Source organism: Notolabrus celidotus, chromosome 7, assembly GCF_009762535.1.
Source record: "Notolabrus celidotus isolate fNotCel1 chromosome 7, fNotCel1.pri, whole genome shotgun sequence".
In the NCBI taxonomy this organism is placed as follows: Eukaryota; Metazoa; Chordata; class Actinopteri; order Labriformes; family Labridae; genus Notolabrus; species Notolabrus celidotus.
Window position 1 is genome coordinate 22,594,874 of NC_048278.1, and position 22,656 is coordinate 22,617,529.

General features: G+C 38.6%; 2 protein-coding genes across 3 annotated transcripts; both read right to left on the minus strand.

Annotated features, from left to right (window-relative positions):
- Positions 1-10,028: 10,028 nt before the first annotated feature.
- cnga1a (cyclic nucleotide gated channel subunit alpha 1a) lies at positions 10,029-15,354 on the minus strand. Its single transcript, XM_034688428.1, is given in 9 exon segments — positions 10,029-11,171; positions 11,976-12,370; positions 12,373-12,585; positions 14,065-14,174; positions 14,522-14,623; positions 14,695-14,765; positions 14,768-14,837; positions 15,090-15,152; positions 15,251-15,354. Coding segments are annotated over 9 exon segments (1,929 nt in total). The 5' UTR covers positions 15,337-15,354; the 3' UTR covers positions 10,029-10,352.
- Positions 15,355-18,042: 2,688 nt separating this feature from the next.
- On the minus strand, positions 18,043-21,626 carry enam (enamelin). 2 transcript variants are annotated; one of them, XM_034688547.1, is made up of 8 exons: positions 21,354-21,626; positions 21,135-21,199; positions 20,990-21,013; positions 20,699-20,764; positions 20,534-20,575; positions 20,403-20,426; positions 20,237-20,320; positions 18,043-19,347 (listed from the first exon to the last, which is right to left on the minus strand). In XM_034688547.1, exons 2-8 carry the CDS (start codon positions 21,186-21,188, stop codon positions 18,931-18,933), a joined length of 711 nt encoding a protein of 236 aa, XP_034544438.1. In that variant the 5' UTR covers positions 21,189-21,199; positions 21,354-21,626; the 3' UTR covers positions 18,043-18,930. The 2 variants fall into 2 exon arrangements, with proteins under 2 accessions (XP_034544438.1, XP_034544439.1); XM_034688548.1 differs by lacking the exons at positions 20,403-20,426; positions 20,534-20,575; positions 20,699-20,764.
- Positions 21,627-22,656: the final 1,030 nt, after the last annotated feature.

Here is a 22,656-nt window from a genome sequence, read left to right on the forward strand (position 1 = left end):
GTGCCCAGAGAGAACCCACGCATGCACGGGGAGAACATACAAACTCCACACAGAAAGGCACCTGCCCAGCCAGGGATTTGAACTATGAACCTTCTGGCTGTGAGGCAACAGTGCTACCCACTGCGACACTGTGCAGACCACATAAATTTGATATATGATAAAAAGCAATTACCACAGCGTCTGTCCCACCATCAATGTGTTTTAGTAATAAGAGGTGTGCTAATGGAAATATTCAATTTTTTTCTGCAGAAAAATAGTGAGGAGATATTGTCCAGGAAGTTATATATTTCATCAAACAGGCAAAACAATATGGTGCTATTAAGTTTGAGATTGATATTGTAAACAACATGATGTTGATAGAAAATAAAAAACAGCTGTTAGTAAGCTATCTGTAAGGGTTATATTAATCTGTTTGCTTTTCTGTTGTTTTTATGACTTTCTCTAAAACAGACATCTTATATTTTTGAACACCTTATTTGGAAATGTAAGTCATTAATGGCTTTAAAAAAGGAAGTAATTTGCTTTTTGTAGAAGTTTTAGCCTTTTAGTTGACAGGAAGAAAAACATTCAGAATTGTAAGTAAGTCAAAACTAAGTTAAAATGAAAATTAGGTAGTTTTTCTGGCCTTTGTTGTCTTTTTTAGACAGTAAACACACTGAAGGCGTGGGAAGAGAGTCTGGGAAGCCCACAACAGAAGTCTTAAACAAAAAATGATGCATCCTTTTACAATGTGCATACACAACAGACAAAGCTCAAGGAACATCACCAATTAGAAACTCAGAGGAAGAAAAAAACATTAAAGTTTGAGGGCAAAAAGCAAACTTTAGTTTTCAACATGACACGATAACATCCTTTCGGCCCTCATTAAGCATGTGGTGTCCAAGTCATTAAGACAGTGCATGACTTAGAGTCATCACTGTCAAAGAACGCAGCAACACAGGCATGCATATGATGCATACATTCAGTCAGTGAGCCCTTTCCCACTCTGACTGGCAGCTTAATGAGGTGCAGTGGGCTCATGCTCTCCTCTGTTATGTGCATGATGCACAGTTGAGACATCATTGTCATCATATAATTGCATTTTTGAAGGGAAATGTCATTTTTTCACATCACTGCTTTCATATTTCTGGTGAAAATACTTCGGCAGTGGTAGCATGTATGTAGGTTCAGCCCCAGCATTGTCATCAGCTCTTTTCACAGCCGTCTTTGTTGTGTGTCAGAACATGTGTCAGGGCTACCGGCGATCTGATCTGATCAATTCAGTATGTAACCAGTGTAACCAATTTACTTGCTAATGAAAGAGCATTACTCCATAATTATGTTTTGATTAATCTTTAACTCAGACATTAGCATCAGAACACGAAGTTCTGAAGAACAAAATCATGTTGAACCAGTCAGCTTATTCCTCATGAAGCAGCAAAGCAAATGTGAGTTTTAACCAATGACACTCTGTCACACACCAATCAATTAAAGGTTTTCACGGGGCCATGTTTTTGTTACTAAAGCATTATTGACACAAGTTCAGAGTTTTGTCAATACAGCCTCGACTACACAGCAATGTTAAGCTGTTTCACATACACATGGACTGACTTTTTCTGGCTCTAAAAATGCACCTTCTGCATGTTAAAGTAGGATTTAAAAAAAGTGGTGTCTAACTGTCATGCAAAGCCTTAAGAGAACTGCACTGCAATTATCTGTGAATATCATCCACTACTCTTACAAGGAGAAAGCCCTCCTGCCCCTGACAGGGTTCCAGTGTAATGATAATGACAAGTTGTGACATGGTGTATGTGAAAAGGTTTGAATATTAGCATGTCTTTTTTTATTGTTTGAATTCAAGGCTTTTACTGTATAAGTTGTGCATTCACACTGACACAAATGGGCATGGGTCAAATCTGTGTTCCTCACTTTTAAAACAAGCCTCTAATGACCTATGAGACCTGCAGGGCTTGGCAGAGTATTGGCGTTTCGGTCAATAAGGCGCCATTAAACGAATTACAGGAGTGCAGCTTTTGTGTTGGCTACCAGTTGATGCCCTTTGTTTAAAAGGGCAGGAGGACACTGCACAGGGTATTGATTTAAAATATACATTCGAAGTACAGCAGAAGTTATGTAAAATTAGGAGGGACACCTTTGAAAGGAGACATCGACCATAGATCTGAGTGTTCCAGGTTTATGTGAAGCAGCATTTCATTAACTCTTTCAACCATCATTTGATAACCATCATTTGATCTGTTTATTGTCAAAAATTGCAGAAAACAGAAGAAAAGATGAGAAATGCAATGCAGAGGTGTACTACATCGGCATAAAATTGTTTATTGCTTGACAAAGTGAATACAATATACAGCCTCTGGGAGCAATTGTCAGTATCACAGGGTTTCTAATGTAGCCCGATTAGCAATACAAAATACATTTCCTGAACTGCTTTTTATCATCTAACTTGCAATATGGGGAAAAAGAAAGGAGTGAGTGTTGGGAAACAACATCTTTAAATGGATTGTTAGCTGAAATGGAATGGAAATGTCTGTTTTCATTTCTTATTGAGGCTCAGTCGTTATGATATAGCTGAAGGCACTCTAAAGCATAGTGAACAATACTACCTGTACAACGAACAGAAACCAGAACACTTCATCCTTTAATTATCAGGTCCGTCCCTCACCTTCAGGCTCTGCTTTATTATGCAGAATATTTTTAAACAGATTAATAGGTGTTAATCTTCCATGCCTACAAGGGAGAAATTAAAAGTGATTGAAGAATGCATCTCAAGGTAGAACGAGAATATATTTTAAGTTTCATTTCTTAATCCTAAAACCATCACCTTGCATTTTATTATTTATTGTCTTCACGGTTGGATCTTTTGAATTGTTTTGAATGTCTGGAACAGTTTCTTCATAATCTGCCTCTACAGAAGTTATTGTCAACTAATTCTTCCAATCAGACGATGTATTTGTTACTTCAGGCATGCTTGGACAAATTATAAGTAACTGTGAAAACACTGCAGTCAACAATGAGTCCAGATTTAGAGAGGTTACACCTCAGAGCATCGCATCTTAGGACTCAGTGGGATTGGACAGAGAACCACAGACAATTGGAAGGTGTTTGGAGATGGACTTGACGTTGTTTTTAGTCTTTGAATGGGATTTGCGATAATAAAATAAAGACACTTTAGCTAAAGCCTCCTCTCTTTCCTCATTATTATGATCATTTTAATGCAGTGTTGGAGTCATTCACTTGCACTGGAGTAGATAGTCGCAAACGTCTAATTAAGATGTTAGTGGTTTGACTATTTTAATATTTGTATTCTGACCTCTCAGTTTATGACTTCCATTTAAATCATTGCTTACATAGCTCTTTGGCTACATGTCATAACTGCAGATTAAGGTCCTTAACTCTTCTTTGTAGGTTTTTTCTGTTAAGTCTGCTCATTACAGTTAAGACCCTCCAGCTTTGAGTCCCATGAAAGAAAATCTCCCTTGGGAAATCAGCTGTGTAGGCAGCAATTTCCAGTGGATAAATGACATGTACTCCGTCAGTTCAACATGCCTGCTCGGCCCACGACATTTTCATTGGCAATCACAATTGAGTTCAAGACAACAAAGGGAATACAACATTGATATTCATACAACATAGGCTGCGCTGCACAATTTCAGATAAAAGAAGAGTAATTTAAAAGATCAGAGCTGGGGATGAAAAAAGGAAAAACTGTTGCACATAGAGATTGAAGTAACACAAGAGATGTATAAGTATCATAATTACACATTATACAGATTTATGAAAGAAGAAGCAAGAATTTAACAGCAATGGAGACATTTTTTGGTGACAACTGAGCATACTCTATTCACTTTTTCTAAAGGACAGAGTGGACCTTAAAGCTGGGGTTGGTAGTCAGATTTAGATACACTTTTTGTTATACTGGTTAAAATTATTTTTGTGTCCTGATGGCAATCAATACACAATTTGTTCTTTAAAAAGATTGATAAAAAGCCACTATCTACAGCTGGAGTAAACCTGGGAAAACACAGACCAATCCCTGCCATTCTGCCGCCTCCTGCGCGTACATTTCATGTTTGTTTGTGTTTTTAACTTTCACTATGGTAATGTTTTGGTGTTTTCTTACCACTGAGTGAGACATGAGTTAATGTAGTACAAAACACAAACGATGTGCTGAGGACCAGTTTTGAATCACTCAAGATCATATGGTCAATCAGCGGCGCTTGTGCATTTGAGCGGGGGCGTTGTTTTGGAGGAGCTCCGAGGGGAGGGGGGAGGGGTTAGACGGAATCCCGAGGAAATGCTATGTTCAAATCTATGCTAGTTTTCCGTGGCTACCAACCCTAGCTTTAAATCAAGATGATAAAATATATATAGATATAGATATAGATATATGCAACTACCAGCACTACCAGCACCATTTTTCTTGCATTTCGAGGCATAGGTTACCCATCCCTAACCATCCAGATTTCCCTGCCATACTGAACGCTGCTTTTGTTTTTAACCAACTTTCTTCAATTTTTAGAAGTTCAATCAGAAAACCAGAAAACCAGAATGGGTGGGTCTTTAATTAAGTGTTTGGCACTCATTGCTTGCATTTTGATACAAGTCATGATGTGCACAATATGTTTAGATTATCAAAATACACTGTTAGGTGCGGCTGGGGGAGACGCAGCTGAAATCAAACTCTAAAGCAATTACTGTATCCACCGGGTAATCTCAGGCATTAATTTCACAATATATCAGTGACTCATCGTCATACACCTGATTAAGTGATGATTCTGCTGGTTTCTCGGCAGAGGGGCCAAGCTGACTGCTATCCCTTGTGGCCATTACACCTACTATTGTACCTCCTATAACCTCACTTAAAAAAAAAACTTTAACGTGGCAACAATAAGAATGAATTAGCAAAGTTGTAATGAAAACTGACAGCCTTGTTTCCTTATTTTTTCCCAGTTCTTTAGCAAATGAAAATCACATTTTCAAGGAAATATAGGGGTTTCTGTTCTACATGCCCTCCTGGTATTGCAGTTGTGTTTTAATGCCTTAGAAAAATACAACCCTGTAGATACAGCATAATCAGTGAGGTGCAACACATTAGCTTTAGAGCATTAGTAGACCTGATAATGTCTTCCCAATTTGAAAGCTGTATTTCTTTTTGACTTGATAATGTGAAAGATGACATTTAAAGAAAGGGTATCTTTTCAGGAATAGATGGTGTTCATCAGGCTGAAACCAGAGACTGACAACACTGTTCTAACATAGGGAAGGATAACAATGGATGAGTAAGTCACCTACATCCTTCATTGTTAAATAGCTACCACCTGCAGTAGAATGTAACAAACCATCCACTGTCATTCTCTTCATCTCAGTTATCACATTGTTACAGGTACTTTAAAAATGCACCACCCTGACATTAGACAAAGTGGCAGAAGAGGCAAGTGATGCACACAGCTACCCTAAGAATGATAACTAATCACTAACATCTTCTCACTGAGCTGTGCCAGTTATCACAAATTGCTTTCTTTTCTTCCTATTCAGCTCTATCGGTGATTTGTTTAATGCACTGGAGCTTTGAATGTGACTCTTTGCTGGTGCCACGTAGTCAGACACAAAAGATGATCAATAGCCACACGCTCAGCCACTCTCCAGCTGCTATAAGGAGTTTTGGAGTGTCTTTATTTCGCTCCTCTAGTTATCTGTCTTTGAACTGAGGTTTTCAGCTTGGGTTATTGGTAACAGGGGCGTCATAATTAATTCAGGGCCTCAGAAACGTATCACATTGCGTCCCTCCACAACAGTCCAATAACTTCATCAACACATCTGTTGTGCTCGTGACATATACAAGGTAAAGAACAATACCTAAAAGGGAGGAAGGGTAATATTTCTTGGCACCTTCCAAAGTCAAAATTATTTAAACACACATACACGTTCCTCCTCTCTTCTCCACACTTCCTCTATTACAGCCAACATATGCACTGAACGATAGTCAGCACTAGCCTTGAACGAACAACCTTGTCACTGAGGCAGCAGCCTTAAGCGCCACATTACCATGCTTCCTGTCAGTTCTGACTTTTTTGACGATAATTTACTTTCCTATTCAATTATGTAATTCTGCCAGCTTTGTTACTGATTTTAAGCAGCAGCAGCAAACCAAAACACTATAACTTCAAAGTGAAAGGCCCAAACCAGGAATTCAACTAAGAACCTTATTGCTGGTAAGTGTCAATGATAACCACTGCACTAGCTTTGCAACACTCACCTGTTTAGATACATTTACTTTCTGTCATAGTGTAGTGTTTCAAAATCATGGTCCAGGCTGCAAGATTTGGAACAGGAAACATTTTTGCTCCACAAGAGTGTGCCCTCTCCTGAATTAAAACCCTGAGTTGCTTGTTGTGAAGCGTCAGTGCTCATTATGCAGTACTAGGGTGCTGCTGCAGGGCTCAATTGTTTAGGCTTATCTACCACCCAGCATATTACAGTGTCTCAAAAACATAGTCCAGACTGCAGTGGTGGGAACAGCCTCACAGTAAGTGGGATTTCAACCCAAACCTACTTACCGTGAAGCATCAGTGCTTACCACTGTCTTAAGGTTAGTTTGACTTCTGTCAAATGAATTCTTCTGCTGGATGGACCGGTCTATTTTGCACATTTAGTAGGGGTCAGAGGAGTCAATGAGCAAAACTCCACATGTTTTCCAGATTAATAGTTCAGAACCTTTGCCAAATATCAAGCCAATTTTGCTATTTGTCCAAAAACTATAACTGAGATAAAAGAAATTAAACAAAATCTACAGTTTTATTCTGGTCCAATTAAGCCTCTACCTCCACCACTGGAGTCCTTCCTTTCCCTCCACTTCTACACCCATGACTGGTGAAGTGTGGTGGTGACATACATGTTAAGCACTCAGGAGTGAGAGTGGTTTGTGATCATATTAAAATACATCTCCAGATCAAGCATGTTAGAGACATTGAGTGATGTGCCATATTCATTCAGCCTTTATTTGAACATTGCAGATCCCTGAGCATGTTCTCATTTTCATATGATGTGTACAACAATCAAACATAATAAATACATTTTGAAATAAATTATTGTAATTTTAGTAAAATGAAAAAGCTGTGAAACAACAGTTACATTCATGAACAGAGAAGCTTGTAATCATGGTTTTGAACAAACCTATGGGAACAAGTAATGAGCTTTAGCGTGTGTTGTAGAGCGGTTCATGTTTGCGCAACACCAAAAAGGGAAACTGATTTCCTAATTCTACTGTTTACTTACGGGATTTGGAGCATTAGACAGTTGCTTGAGTGAGTCTGATAATGATTACTGGAGTGGTTAAATTTTGCAATTTGTGGTTCCAGAGAGGATTTCATAAATTAACAGAAACCAACACCTTCCACATAAAAACAACTTTTGGCTGCTCCTCTAATTGACCATCCTGGTCATCCAACCTCTCAAGGCATTTTTTTTCCTACATATTAAACTGACCTTTTCAAACACATTCACAGGATGATAGCAGCACAATGTCCAACTGCCCATCAGATCACATTCGCACAGTCGTACACCAATGGCTTTGACTTTGGGGTAATTTGGGGCACACTGTCTTACCTATGGACACTTGGACATGTACACTGCAAAAGCTAGGAATCAAACCACCACCTAAAAGTGCAACTTCTAATATACTTCACTAAGAAAATAAGTATGGGAATTAATTTACCGTCGAAGTGAATGTTTTCTGTAAACACTATATACCTATATATTTTAATGTTACTGATGATATGAACTTTCAGAGCAATACAGTCAAAGAATGAGTTTGAAGACAGCATTAAAAGCAATGATAAATAAACATGACTTCACATATACAATCCCAGGAATTTCATACTACTGTGTCTAACCTGTGCAAGTTATGGTTTCTTAAAAAAAAATCAGAATCATGTATTCTCTGTTTCTGTTTGTACCAGGATATCAGGGTCAGTCTATGTAACAAGAATTCTCAGATGATCCAATTTAAAATAAAAACACAGACTTCTCATTGATTCATAAACCCCAGGGTATTTCTTCACTTGTCAGCATGTGGGTTGAATAAAATGGGGGCTGGGATCTTTTTCTTAATTTATTCTATTTCAAGTTGTTTATCTTGTACAGCACTTTGTGTTACAATGTCATTGTATGAAAAGCGCTTTATAAATAAAGTCTGATTGATTGATTGATTGATTGTTGTGATATTTCATGTGTGCCTGACAGAGGAGATGGCATTGAGATTGTTTGCTGACAGCGAATGAAAGCCTGCTGGTCTGGGGTGACTTGCATGTCTTCCTGAAAAGGCCGCAAACTGCCAGAAGACTAAAATTGTCTACAATCACAGAAGCATGATGATTGTAACAATGAGGGAAAATTGAGCAGCCTGCTAAAGCCCCTTACTCCTCAACCAAGAGAGGGCTTCCAGGTATAGAGATGAAAACACATTTAGTTGCAGTCTGAGTACTTTAAAAGGACTGTTAAAACCCCCACTTTTGGACTGTTGATGTCAGGGCTGAAGATGACTGAGATGATAACATTTCTGGCATTAGGATGTCAACTCAGAAGGGTCTGCAGGATTTGCTAAACCAAGTAATAATATTCATTTCAAAATCATGAATTTCTCTTTTTTTGGGCAGTTTAAAGTCATTCACTGTTTCATAGTGATCCATGTCTCATGCTGTAGTCCTTGTGTGACCTTGCGTTTCTTAGTCAAGTCTATTTTGTTTCCCGTTTTATTTTACTACTACTGATTTGGCCAAAATTCAGTATGTAGTAAGCAGTATGTGAACAAGAGCAAAATCTGCAGTATGCCAAAACTCCCCAGATTTTTGACGGGGGTAACTCAGTTTTTAGGTGATGTGAAAATTCCATATAAACCACTTAACTTTTTAAATCAGAAGTGATGCTAAAGAAGCAGTTTATCTATCAGCTTGGTCGTTGTTCTGAAGCAGAAATTCAGCGAAGTCTGGCCCAGCATACTGAAACACAGATTGAACAGAACAGTCATACTACATACTAAATTCAAACGCAGTATGTAGTAGGCAGTACCTGCTGCCTATTACACTAGTAGGTAGTATGTAGCAGGCCGTTTGGAAACAGCCTCTGTGTTTCCTTCACTCTTTGTTGAATCATTACACCTTCCAGCTTTTAGTTATGTAATTCACCTTCTTGTGCTCCTCAAAGTTTCCTTGTGTTTTCATTTGAACTTCATTAGATTTAGTTTTCTTAGAAATTTTTAGGTTTTGTTTGACCTTTTGTTTTTTGTTATTTTGGTTATCAATCTTTTAGTCTCCTCCCCCTGTTTCTCATCCATCTTGATACACTACTGCATTTTGTACTTGAACTTTTGTTTCTGTTTTGGTTTTGGCCAAATTGCAACCTCCAGGCTAAAAAAACAAAAGATGGCACAAAAGTGGCAGTTCCTCCATGGCTGGCTCAAAAAGAGACCTCCTTCTTAAATAACCAAATTGACAGGAAAAATACAAGTGCAAACATCCATATAGAAATTGGTATTGGTCTACATGGCTGATTTACTTATAATTGACAACAGTGAAGGTGTTTGCAATTTTCTATAACCCATCCGTCTATATCATATCAAGGTGTCAAGACCTCACCTTAGATCATTTGTCACTCTGAATCTGACATCTTTGGTAGTTATTCTTGAGTTCAAATTTGTCTGAATCTGGGCCTAAACACCACACTAAAGATTTCAAAGTTGTATTCAACAAAGCCGCTTGTCAATGTTTTATTTAATCTATCATGGATTTAACTGCTATGTTTGTATGACCCTGCACAATCAACCATTGGTCGATACAGGCAGGGAGTGAGGTCTTCTGTCCAAATCTTCAATAATGACTTTTAATAACACATCATAGAGAGTGACAATAAAGTATATTATATAAGTCCATTCTATCCGTACTGTACAACATTGTATATGTACATGGTTGGGCATAGCAGCGTGTTTGGTGTGTGCTCTCTACATATAAAACAACAGCAACAAAAACAATAAAAAGGCCACTGAACCATAACTTTTATTCCAATCAAATACCAATACTGTCAACACACCAACAATGGCAGTAGTACCTTTTGAAGCCAAGTTCAAGTTGGTGTTAAATTAAGAGGCCAGTCCAGTCACAAAAGGAGACTCTAATGTGGCATATCTGAAACTGTCTTTGTGTTTTAAAGAAACAATGCATCTATTTTTCTTTTGCCTCAGTATTTCCCTAATCCACTTTCTCTGATTTTTCATCATTAGCTGTCCCTTCTTCATCCTTTGTTGCTTTGCCTTTTGTCTCACCTTCCTTTTTCTACCCATTACCATTCCTTTCATCCAATATTTAATCTTCCTTTCTCTCCCCTTCAACCTCCTTCTCTTCCTTTTTCACCTCTTCTTCATCCTCATCTTCATCCCCTGCCTCCTCTCCTGTCAGGTGCTCCAGACCTGCGATGCGATGTCTGAGAGCCTCGTCAATGTTCTTGTGATTTCCCAGAATCTTTTTCAGCTTGGTCTGCATCAGCTCCATTGTGCCATACAATTTGTTTACCTTCTCCTCTAGCTCCTTGGCCTCAGGCATGATGTTAGCTGGGTCCAAGTCGATAAGACCATCTTTCATCAGGATCTGCCGGCCTTTGTCTTCCAGCATCCCTTTGGCATCTGGATACTCTGTCAGTGACTCCATCAAGTCATCTTTGGACAGGCAGAAGAGATCTGAGTATCCAATGCTGCGGATGTTAGCAGTTCGCCGGTTGCCAGCTTTGCTGCCTTTAATATTAAGGATACTAATCTCACCAAAGTAGCTTCCACTTCCAAGCACAACAAACTGTGTGACTCCATCATCAGCAACGACAGCCAGTTTTCCATCTTTAATGATGTACATCTCACGACCTATATCGCCCTTTTTGCATATATAGTCTCCGGGGCTGAATACCTGAGGTCTCAGCTTGAGCACCAGCTCGATTAGGAGACCTGCTTCACAATCTGCAAAAATCCGGACCTTCTTCAGGGTGTCCATGTGGACTTGAATGGCAATTTCAGCCTTCAGTTTATCTGGGAGATACCTCAGCACCTCTCTTTCATCCTGTGCCTTACCGTTATTCCACAGATAGTCAAACCACTTAATGACTCGCAACTCGAGTTCCTTGCTGACCTTTCGGACCTGTGATGGAAAACAGGATGAGAAACGAGAGAGATGTTGATCTACACCTGATAAAAACTACAGTAACAGCCAGTAGTGAGTCATATCTTTACATTTGAAACAACATTTCATACATCATTTGAAGTTTTGGTCACTACACCTGTAACGTTACCTTCATGTCATCCAACCTGCAGGCGCTGCTGTGTGATGTGAGAGGTGTTTACAGCATGTAGCATAGTCTTAATTTTATCGTCCATAAACTACCGTCACTTTTTGATATGATCCTTAACTTAGCTTAGTCCTTCAGATGACAGTGTCATCTGTTTTGGGAAACTCTGATATAAAATTAGACAATTGCTGTAATAATTTGCCTAGAACATGTGGCTTTTTTAGAGAACTGGTCAAAAATGTCCCTTGTTTTCCCAGACATGTAGGAACTCTGAGGGTTTGAAATTTGTCTTGCATCACTGCAGCTCCATTTGCAACAAAGAAGACAAGATATTGGTTGGTGGATGATTATTTCATATTCTTGTGCTTTACGTTTTGGTCACACCATCTTGGATTATTTGAGCTAAGAAAACACCGTATTTGGATGAGAGGGTGAATATGGGCACTGATACATCTATACTTGTTGACAGTTGGCATGCTGGGACTTGTCCATCACAGCTTACCAGATTTTTTAGATTTATGTAACACATAAAGAACATCATGTTGTGCCAATCTCGTCACTTGTGATTAACAATTGTGAAGCCATTGAGACACCAGGAAAATTAATTTGTTTTACATTCTAAACAAAGGGGGTACATCATTTATCACATGATTTACCTGCATATACTGCTTGATGTTATCAATCCGGGACTGGAACTGAGCTTGGGCAGCATTCATATTTGAGATCATGGTGGCAATGTTTCCCACAATGGTTGCAAAGATTAGAACACCAACCAAAAAGTCAACCACATGAAATAAAAATTCAGAGTCCAGAGCTGGTGGTGGAGTTTCTCCAATGGTTGTCAATGTCAGTGTGGACCAGTAGAGGCTGAACGCATACTTCCTCATGGGCTGCCCAAATGCAGGCTCCTCAGGATCATCCAAAGCCGGGTAGACCCAGTCGTCTGAACCGAAAACCATGGATTTAGAGAAAGAGAAGTAGAAACAGGCATTCCAATGGATGATAATGAGGATGTACATGATCAAGTTTCCAATACGGAAGATGTTTGGTAGTTGGTTTTAGTCTCTGTCTTTGTGAAGAATTCCAACATGCGACCAATTCTGAGAAGCCTATTGATTCGAATCTCTGGGTAATCAAGGCCATAGTACAAATAGAGGATGTCAGTGGGCAGCATGGAGACAGCATCCAGACGAAATTGAAAGCTGGTTATGTAGCGATCCTTGAGCAACTTCTCATCTTTCACCATCAAGCCTTGCTCGAGGTAACCTGCATTCAAAGAAGAACAATTATAGAGAGAATATGTGGGGGAGTAATATATATATGCAATAACACAAGTTGCAGTTTCTTAAGTCTATGGATAAACATTCTTTTTTCAAATTATTGATTTGTTTACTAAGAATCAGTGCAATAAGCGGTTCCATCATAACAACCCACTGACTTTACAATGTTCTTATTTAATTAGGGCTCTATTATACTCAGATGGCTGCCATTCAGGTTTATATTACAAGCCAACTGTTAGAAAAAGTTGGCTGTACTGCACATAATTCAGTTATCTTCAATTAAAGGGGTGTCAATACTGCAATTCAGCAAAAACCATAAGGCAATTAAAGGTATTTGTGTTACTGATTGATTTGTATAACAGTTGGTCTCACACTGATATATGTCTTGGTGTTCCATTTCACAGTGTCCCCGAAAGGCCTGATTAAATCAATTATGATTCATGTTAGTTAAATAATGGAATATGAAGTTCCATGCAGGTCAAAAAACATTTCTATCCACACTGTAAAAAAGATGTGATAAAATGTTTTTGTATAGGTTTACATTATTAGGTAAGGTTTAAAAGAAGCTGTGAGTAAGAATAAGTTGCTTCCTGTAGTGAGTGACCCACCCCTTACCCTTTTCCTTTCAAAGCCTGTCGGAAAAAAATTGGTTGGCTGCAAAATTAGTGAAGACGTTCCCTGAGCCAGTGCCAGAGCCATTATATCCTTTTCTGTCTACTGTAGAATTATGGCAGTGTAACATGGCGGGTACATTCAAAGGTTAAACAAAAAAACACATGTATTACGCTTAGGGACATGTGCTGCAATAGCAACATTGAAAATAATGATTTTTCTTGACCTTGTTTCAAGAATGTATGTGGATATGTCCTCCATTTTACACACTGGATCAATACATGATCCCACTTATATACTAAGCCTTTTTCTTCCCTCTTTTTTCCCCTTTTTATTTGCTATAATCCTTTCCTAATGCATTTGCAAGTAAGGTGACTGGGGACAAAACTCACAGCTGTTGTTACTGTATGTGCAAAACTGCATTTTCAAGTTCAGTGAAGTTAATTTGAGGCTCCAACGGACTAAATTAGTCAAATGAGCTGGATATCTCCCTGAGTTAGCCTTTTTAGTACAAAGTTTCCTTTTAATGATTCCCAGGATGGCATTTTCTTATATGGGGAACACTAAAAGAGAGTTTCGTGCTGACAAGAGAAGAGAAGAGACTTAACAAGGCAATATTCCTATGGTTTAGTCGTATAGCTCAGATTATGTGCCATTGAAAGCAAATGGAACTTTTTCCATCTGCGACAGGAACAAAATGAATTCAATAAGCTAAAATAAATAAGCAGCTGTTATATTTATAATTACACATGTGTAAGATTGTTTCCAAACAGATGTTGAGTTGAACAATGAAATTATCCCTCACAGCTTTTGTAAACTAAATGCAGCTTGCCAGGCTTAGGTAATATTTTACCTGTTCTTGTCCTGACAAACATGTCAGCCAGGTAGATGATGTCTGAGGTGTAGTCCAGAAGGACCCAGTAAATGATGTAGTTGTGCTGCAGCTCCTCAAAGCAGGCCCTGTTTGAAGGAGAAGATTAAAAGTAAATTTACAATGTCAAGCACATTCACCATCATGTCAGATTGTGCTTCTGCTGCAGCAGATGAGCTAGCAGGCTCACTTGTCTCACTAGTTATGAAACATAGCCTCTATTATAGTGTTATATTCAAATTAAATCAAGCTGGATTTGCCACAAGCTTTACAAGAGCAGGGATATGTTTCTGTACAAAGTCAGGCCATTGAGAAAATGATCATGATTTGCAACAGATCTAATTAGTAATACTTAATGTAGCCCATTGGAATCATAAACCATTTTTCATGCAGGAACTTGTAATGTAGAGAAAGAGTTACACATTTCTAGAAGTCCCTTGCTATGATCATGGTCCAGTTGTACATGACTGGTAGTGTGATGATGAAGAGCCAGTCGTAATACAAACTCCCAGCAGGATTAATGACAAATAACTCTTTAGGCCTGTGAGAAGAGGGGAAAAGAGGTGAAAATTAAAATGTGCATGAAAAGGCTGCCCCTTTCAAGAGTTGCACTGACAAAGTCACTTACTTTCCTTATCCTCTTGCTTGTCTTTCTCTTTCTCTTTCTCTTTCTCTTTTCTTTCTCCTTCTCCTTCTCCTTTTCCTTCTCCTTTTCCTTCTCCTTTTCCTTTTCCTTTTCCTCCCCCTCCTTCTTTCTGTAAATGTATCCATACATTTGGGAATACTGATCATCAGATATTCTTTCCAACCAATCATAAACCAAAGGTTTGTAATAAAGCCTAATTACTCTCCTTCTCCCTCTTTTTCCCCTTTCTTTTTTTCTCCCAGGAAAAAGATTAATTAACACACTTATTCCTCCTAACTGTAATGACTTTTACAACACATCAAAAAGAAACAGTCACACAAGAGCCTCACTTATCTTATTAAGGCTCCGTAAACATACTCACTCTTCATTGTTGTTGCTGTTATTCATATTAAGCTGATGAGGCGGACGGGATTGACGAACACTTCTGGGACAAACAGAGCATGAGAAACATAGAGTCAATTAACTGAAAGGTTATATCATTGTACATTGATGTATTGAATGCTCTCTGTTTAAAAAGGTTACAGGTTGTCTTTGTTGTGCTCCTCAATGACTTGTGTTACAGTATGCGGTGGCACAGTGAGGTGGGAGAGAACCCTTGAAGTGGTCATGGCAGCTGATCTGCAGTTCACTCTGCAACAAAAAACACAACAAGATAAGACTTTGTCGCATGCTGCTGGAGTGGATGAGCCTCCCATTTATGTAATTCCTGCTGATGTTACCCTAGAAATGGCTGAAGGATTGGGACAATAATAGAAGTCAAATGATAGAAATTATAGATCTTTTTACCTAGCTGGGTAAATACTTGTTTCAGATTGGTCAAAACCCCATAGCAACAGTGATTCATTCTTAACAGCAAAAGTGACACCAGGGATGACTTGATCACACATGTCATATTAAATCAATCTGCAGGAAGAAATCTGGCACATTGTATCTCTACCTGTTGCCAATGTGGCAAAAATGTCAGCTTCTGTCTCAGGCTGGTCTTGAGGGTCGGGAAGTAACAATTACCAGGCAAAGATGTGAGAGCAGCTAGAGGAGCTACTAGGCACTAAATATCTCTGATAGGGAAAAGTGGAGCAAGATCCTATCCTGCATGCTAGGCTATGGCAGGCGAGCTGGTGAGAGGATCTCTATGTTGGCATTAACTCAAATTCACTTTAACTATAAGTGTGATAATAGCAAAGAAGTTAAAAGTTGTGACATCTGTGTCATTCTTAGTTAAAAGTGTGTGAACAGCACAGCTCAGAGAAGGAGTGCTGAATGAAGAGCGACAAGACCCCTCCATTATATGTCTGTGTCCTGCTCACCTTGTTGGGATTCTAATTTGCATAACCACCCATGCACTGTACATTATCTCTTGCACAAGCCTGAAACCAGTACTTACAAGACATTTGAAGAATGAGCTCCAAGGTATTTACAGTTTTTCATTCAAGTAGTATTTTAAGTAGTTTAGAAGTAAATTGCAACAATGAACTTTTTCAATGATATGTGGTTGTTTCATGACACTTAAAGCCACTGTAAGGATTTTTTTAACCAGTTGTGAAACAGACTAACATTAGAGATAGTTCTTTGTGACCTACAAAATCGGCAACAAGACAAAAAAAGCTTTGTTGTTATAGTGCTGTGAGCAGTAGACGTCAGACCACATGATCGACTGCAAGCTGAAGAAACAGTCTGTCTTTAAGTTTTCAAAAGCCTATATTCACATTGTGTGACATATTTGACTGTCAAAAGTAAGATTTTCTCACATCTTGGTGAGTATGGGACAAATCAGCAAAGAGATAAGATGTACATCTTTGTCGACAGGGTGCACCAAACGTGACACAAACCAAAAGTTCCTGACAGCAGCTTTTGTCATTTTAAATGATTTTAGGACAAAACAAGATATAAAGACAACAGCTACTCTTTTTGGGATCTGCCAGGGCATTAAAAATTATCAAGGCAATTATAGATATTGTATTTCTTTATCACTATCTGTCCCTTGAAACAAAACATTACATGAAATCATTGTCAGACCTTCACCTCTGTGCAAAGGAGGAGATCAGGAAAGACAGCTTCAATCAAAAGCGTGCATCATTTTAAAACATCTAAAGTTGCAAAAAGAAAAACAAGAAAATAATACTGCAAAAACATAAAAACATTTTATGCACTTTCTTGGTAATCTATATGTGTTAACTATTTCACATGCAGCTGTAGATTTAAACTGTCATCCTCTGTTTGGCATGTCTAGCTGATACGAGAAAATTGAAAAACATAAAATCATAATTGAAATTACTTAATTGTAAAGAAGGATAGAAAATGTTGATGATGTACAACCCATTCACTTTAATTCAACTTACCTTCTTGTTCTCGTCATGCACAGTCCATTTCCTCTAATAATATTTTTTGTCTTATTTAATATCCAGAAGGTGAAGATTTATCTTATCAGGTACTAGATGAAAATAAAATATTATCAGAGTAAATTGAGACAGCTGTCCCCTGCAGGCATTGAGTGTAACTAACTGTGTCATTGAGTCGCAGTGACCCTGATAAGGATTTGTGGATTAGAGTTGGCTGAGAAGAGGAATGACAAAGTCATTCATCCTTCTTATTTGACCACTCTGCTGCGAGATGAGATACTTCAAAAAGAGTTTGGACAACCTTCAGTTAATCTGTCAGAACAGATCCACAAAACTGAAAACCATTCTAGCGACACCTTATTTCTTCAGAGACAGGCTGCAATTTTCCTGACCATTTGCGGAACGTATGTGCGATTTAGTCTCAGTGATTACACACACACACACACACACACACACACACACACACACACACACACACACACACACACACACACACACACACACACACACACACACACACTTGCTTCTCCTGCTCAGTCAGCACTCTCGGCTGTATCCAGCTCTGATCCTGTTAAATCTCTCTGGGTATTACAGATTTCAGATCAGTGGGATCAGGCTCCTCTTATATGAATGAGGATCCTGAGAGTGAAATTGAATCTGAACCTCAGTCAGTGTTGAGTGCTGTGGCCTGTGGGAGATCCTCCTTCTCCTCAGAGAACATCCTGTGGTTCAGTGGCACTCCCTGTTGGCTGATGTGCTGTTTGCAGTTTTTAACAACTCTGCTCCAAGCTCTCACACAAACTGAGGTGTATAATGTAAGTGCTGTAATTTCTATTCAATTAAATATAACTGTAGATCATATAAATCTTAATTTCACAACTTATTTTGTATGAATGTTTTAACTGTTGTGGTCGTAATTAAGTGAGAGAAAAGGACAAATTGGACTTTCCACTAAATGTGTCTTGATCACCATGTCTTTTATTTCACTGTTCATATACTCACAACAAATACTTAATATCAGCATATATCTTGACATGAAACACTAGCATAAGTGCAGGTGTACATTTTAAACTAAAGATGGCTGAATCAACTGCTGGCTCACTGTCTCAATCACTGTAAATCATCAAAAAAAAACATTTCATATTACGTTTAAAGATTTACATGCAAAGTCAGCTCTATATAAGTACAGAATTGTAAATAGAAACCAAAGAGAAAACAAAGAATAATCAACTCCTGAACAGATGTTTACTTGTTTTGCTTTCCAATCAGCTGTACTGTTAATGTTGTCATGTTTTTTCTTTGACTGTACAAAAGAAGTAGCTGTAGCCACTGTGGAGTCACTCACTTATAAGTGGATAGACAATTTGACACCTTAAGTTTGGTCCTTTTGCAATCTATCTTTTTGTCTGAGACACAATCCCATGGTAGCCAGGTCCCACAGCATTATATGTTTTATCATGTATTTTAAACCACATGGGTTCATAGTCTACAAAATGAACATCATGCCGTCATGAGGAAAATTCGGAATAAGCAATAGAGACCAGTTAAATAGTTCATTTTTAAGGAATAAAGTGAGATGGATGGCTATTCTCATGGACATTCATACTCACTAACTGTATTTGGCACCAGTGAAGTCACCTCCTGCTGGTTTAAGGCAATTCTCAGACTTTTTCAGACTAAATGGCTACATCCACTTCTTACAGTCTATGGTACTTTGACATGTTTTTTCTTTTTCAGTCACTCGTCAAAATATCACCATCTTTTCATCCCTGTTTTCTGCAACTACATCACCCATTACTATTCCCTACCATTACTCAAGCTGCTAGCAGAGAAGCACTTAGGCTGGTAATTATTGAAAGAAAACTACAGTGCAACAGGATCAGCTGCCACTCCAGCTGTGTCAACCTCTGGGGCAGCCGGGGCATCAGCAGCAGCAGCAGCATCGGCAGCAGGGACATCTGCTGGAGCAGCGGCAGCGGCATCAACAGACACTTCAGGTGCTGCTGGGGCAACGTCGACAGGAACTATATCAACAGGAGGCACATCCACAGCAGCAGCATCGACTGGTGCAGCATCCACAGGGACGTCAAGTACAGCTGGCTCCACAGCTGCTGCAGGGTCTGCTGCTGGCTCTGCTGCTGGTTCTGCTGGTGCTGCTTCAACCACAGCCGGGACAGCCTCTGCTGCCTCCACCTCCTCGGCCTCCTCTACCTCATCTGAATTCAGGGGGGCAACAGCAGCGGCACCAGGTGCTGCAGCTTTAGGGGCAGTGTCACCATCCTGTGCAAAGAAGATATAAAGAAAATCACTGAATTTATTTGCACACATTCTCAAAATATATTACTAACCATTGAAACGAAACAAGTCAGAACTAATGATGGCTAGTTTTCAATATATTTAATTATTTACAGGTGAGAATATCTCACGCTCTATAGCCTCAGTCTGCCTTTGTATTGTCCTTGAACTTTAATCAAGTTCAATGCGCTTGTGAAAATATATATATTCATACACTTGAAGAGACCATGTGAAAAAAAGTGTCAGATCATTTTTCTTTCTAAAAAAAAAAAAACTCAAGTGGTTAACAAGCAAAATATTCCCTTAATATCTTGAAGTTTTTGCTGTCTTTGTCAGCGTTAATCGTCTGAATTCTTATTTACTGACATTGCACAAACAATGGAACTAGCCTAGGTTTGATTGATCAAATTAGTGGATGACTTTAATCTAGTTGCTTCATTTTCAGTGTCCTCCTGCAGGGTCATAGTCATGGTTTTTTTGCTGTTACTTGGATAGCCACAAGTTATATAATACTTTTCTTTTTTTTACTTTTACGAAATTATTTTTTAAATGTACAAATAAATTCAAACATTATGATCAACATACAAGGATAAATAAACATGTTTTTCTGTACCTGATTGGTATCTTTTCATGAATTTGTTTCGGGATGCAAAAATACCACAGGCCTTTTGTTAAAGCAGAGCCCTGACCGAAATCCAGTGCAGGGGAGAAGCACCTATGTCCTTTAATAAATACATTATGTGAGTTCTACTTTCCTGCCTGCGTGCTACAAGCAGACTAATGAACTCTACTACGTCGTGAAACAAATATTTTCCCCCAAATAGAATCATAGAGAGATATGTTTCCTTTGTTTATTGTGAAGGTGCGCGCTCACCTCTGTCTCCTCCTCTGAAGCATCTCCGACAGCGACGGCAGCAGGAGGGGGGACATCAGCTGCCGCGGCTGGTGCGGCTTCCACCTGCATAAAGAAAACAAATTGAACCTAAACAGCTTATTGAATTTTGACAGGGTAGATGTTGTGGTGCTGTGTCTGTGCCTACCACTGCTGCCCCGACTGGATCAGCCTAAACAAATGAATAATTCATGTTTAAGTGTGAACTTTTGAAATACATTTAAAGTTTTCTGTTTTGAAACTAAAGTTGTGTCAGAGCCTGCCAAGATTTAAACTTACAGGAGCATCAGCAGCAGGGAGGAAGGGGTTTCCGACTATCCCCTGAAAAATACAAATGAATCAGTATAATTAATGTTCTATCCAGTAACTATCTGAATTCATCAGTTATATTTATTATACTTATAATTCTCTTTTCTTAGTGAAACTACACAAACCCCCCACTACCTGCTGCTGGTACAGCCTGTACATCTCCATCCACCTCAGGGCTTCATTAGCATGTGCTGCAACCTGCTGAAGAAATACCAGACATCTCCAGACATGAGCTGCAATTAAGTCTATTATCCTCTCAGTGTCAGACACATCCTACTGTGCACTTGATGACATGACAAAAACATGGTATGACATGTAAGGACAGACAGACAGACAGACAGACAGACAGACAGACAGACAGACAGACAGACAGACAGACAGACAGACAGACAGAGCCGCACTGAAAAGTAAAAGTCTTAATCTTACCTCGTTGCTTTCACTATCAGGAACCTGCAAACCATGCAAGAGAAATGATGAAGAAGTAGTTTCTTTTAAACACTTTTACCCAAAGACAAAATCAGTGTTTGACAACAACTGGTAGAATTGAAAGTTATGTTCAGGAAAGACTTACAGGAGCAGCCAAGGTAGAGGCCAGCAGGCACATCATGAACACAAAGACCTTCATCGTGTCTGTTCCTACAGAAAAAAAAAACCCAAATACAATATTGAATATTTTTTCCATAACTGCATTTCTTCATTTTAAATAAAACGCAGACAGTATAGTTTTGATAATCAGAGCTCTGCTTCTAACAGTCTTATGTTGCTTCAATGAAAAAGAAATCTGTCTTACCTTTTCCTCCGGTTGTACAGAATAACTCAAGTTATGTGTGTCCTCAGGGGTGGAAAGTAATCTACTTCATCACCAACATGGAAGCCATATATATATAGAAGAACCTCCTCTGACAGCCAATCACATCCAGTAAAACACGCAAAGCTATGTCTTTGAAGAAATCTCCTTCAATTTCAAAACAGAAAACAGAGACATGTAGGGTGAGGGCCCCTCTTATAGTTAATTACACGCTGTGCAAGCATACTCAGTGCACATGGCCTCCTCTGTGCTGCCCTAAAACCAAACTGAGGGGGAAAACAGACACCAAGAAGAAAGCTTGACATGAGAATGTTACAATAATGACAGGAAGAAACCAGTAGTAGTTTGACTTGAACAAATTAACAAGGTCTATAAAAGAACTAAGGAAGTCTTTAAGATGCTCTTCGCTGTAACTGATGACATTAAGTGCTCAAAATATTGAATAAAAAATACTTAAAAAACAAAAAAGGTATGAAATAATACAACCATTCAGAACTTTTTACTGAGGTTTTCCAGACATCTTCATGGACCATATAATTTAGAGATGTGTACAAGTTACCATTGGGAAGAACATCATTTGTGGCATCTAAATATGGGCCATCCCTGTATTTATTTTAGCTGCTGTGGTTTTGCATTGCAGGGGTTAAGAACATTTCAGTTTTCTTATGTTTATTTTTTCTCAGTCAGATAATGACAGACTTGCTCTGTAATTTGCAAAACTGTATTATAGACAGTCTTGACGCTAACCTGCTGAGCTAACGAGTTTCCACACAGGATGACAATCTTTTCATTAGTCTTTCAAAACGTTTACTGCTGCTGTCTTAGCACAAAGTAGGGTTTTCCTTTTGTTTTATTCCATGAAAACACTTTGGTGATAATGAGGATATAAACTGAATGTTTTCCATAGACACTGGAATGCTTTAATTTTGCCAGCATATCATTAATTTTGGTTGTCTTTAGCAAGGATCCATGAGGCTCATATATAAATAGCAGTGACATAACATTCATATGAGTAGAACAACACAAAGTAATGAAGGATATCTTTTTATATTGTTAGGAAAGAAACAAGTTGCATACATTGGAGGGGCTTTCAGTTTCCAAATAGAGCTAGCTAAGGTACAATAGATGTCTAAAAGGATTACAATGTTTTATTTAACTTTTCTCCAGCTATTTATAGAGACTTAACCAACACTGAGTCCTCAACTTCTGAGTTAAGATGGCATCTGTAACTACAGGTTTAAGAACAAGTCTCTTATTGCCTGAGGAGAACCTTAGCCTTTAATTA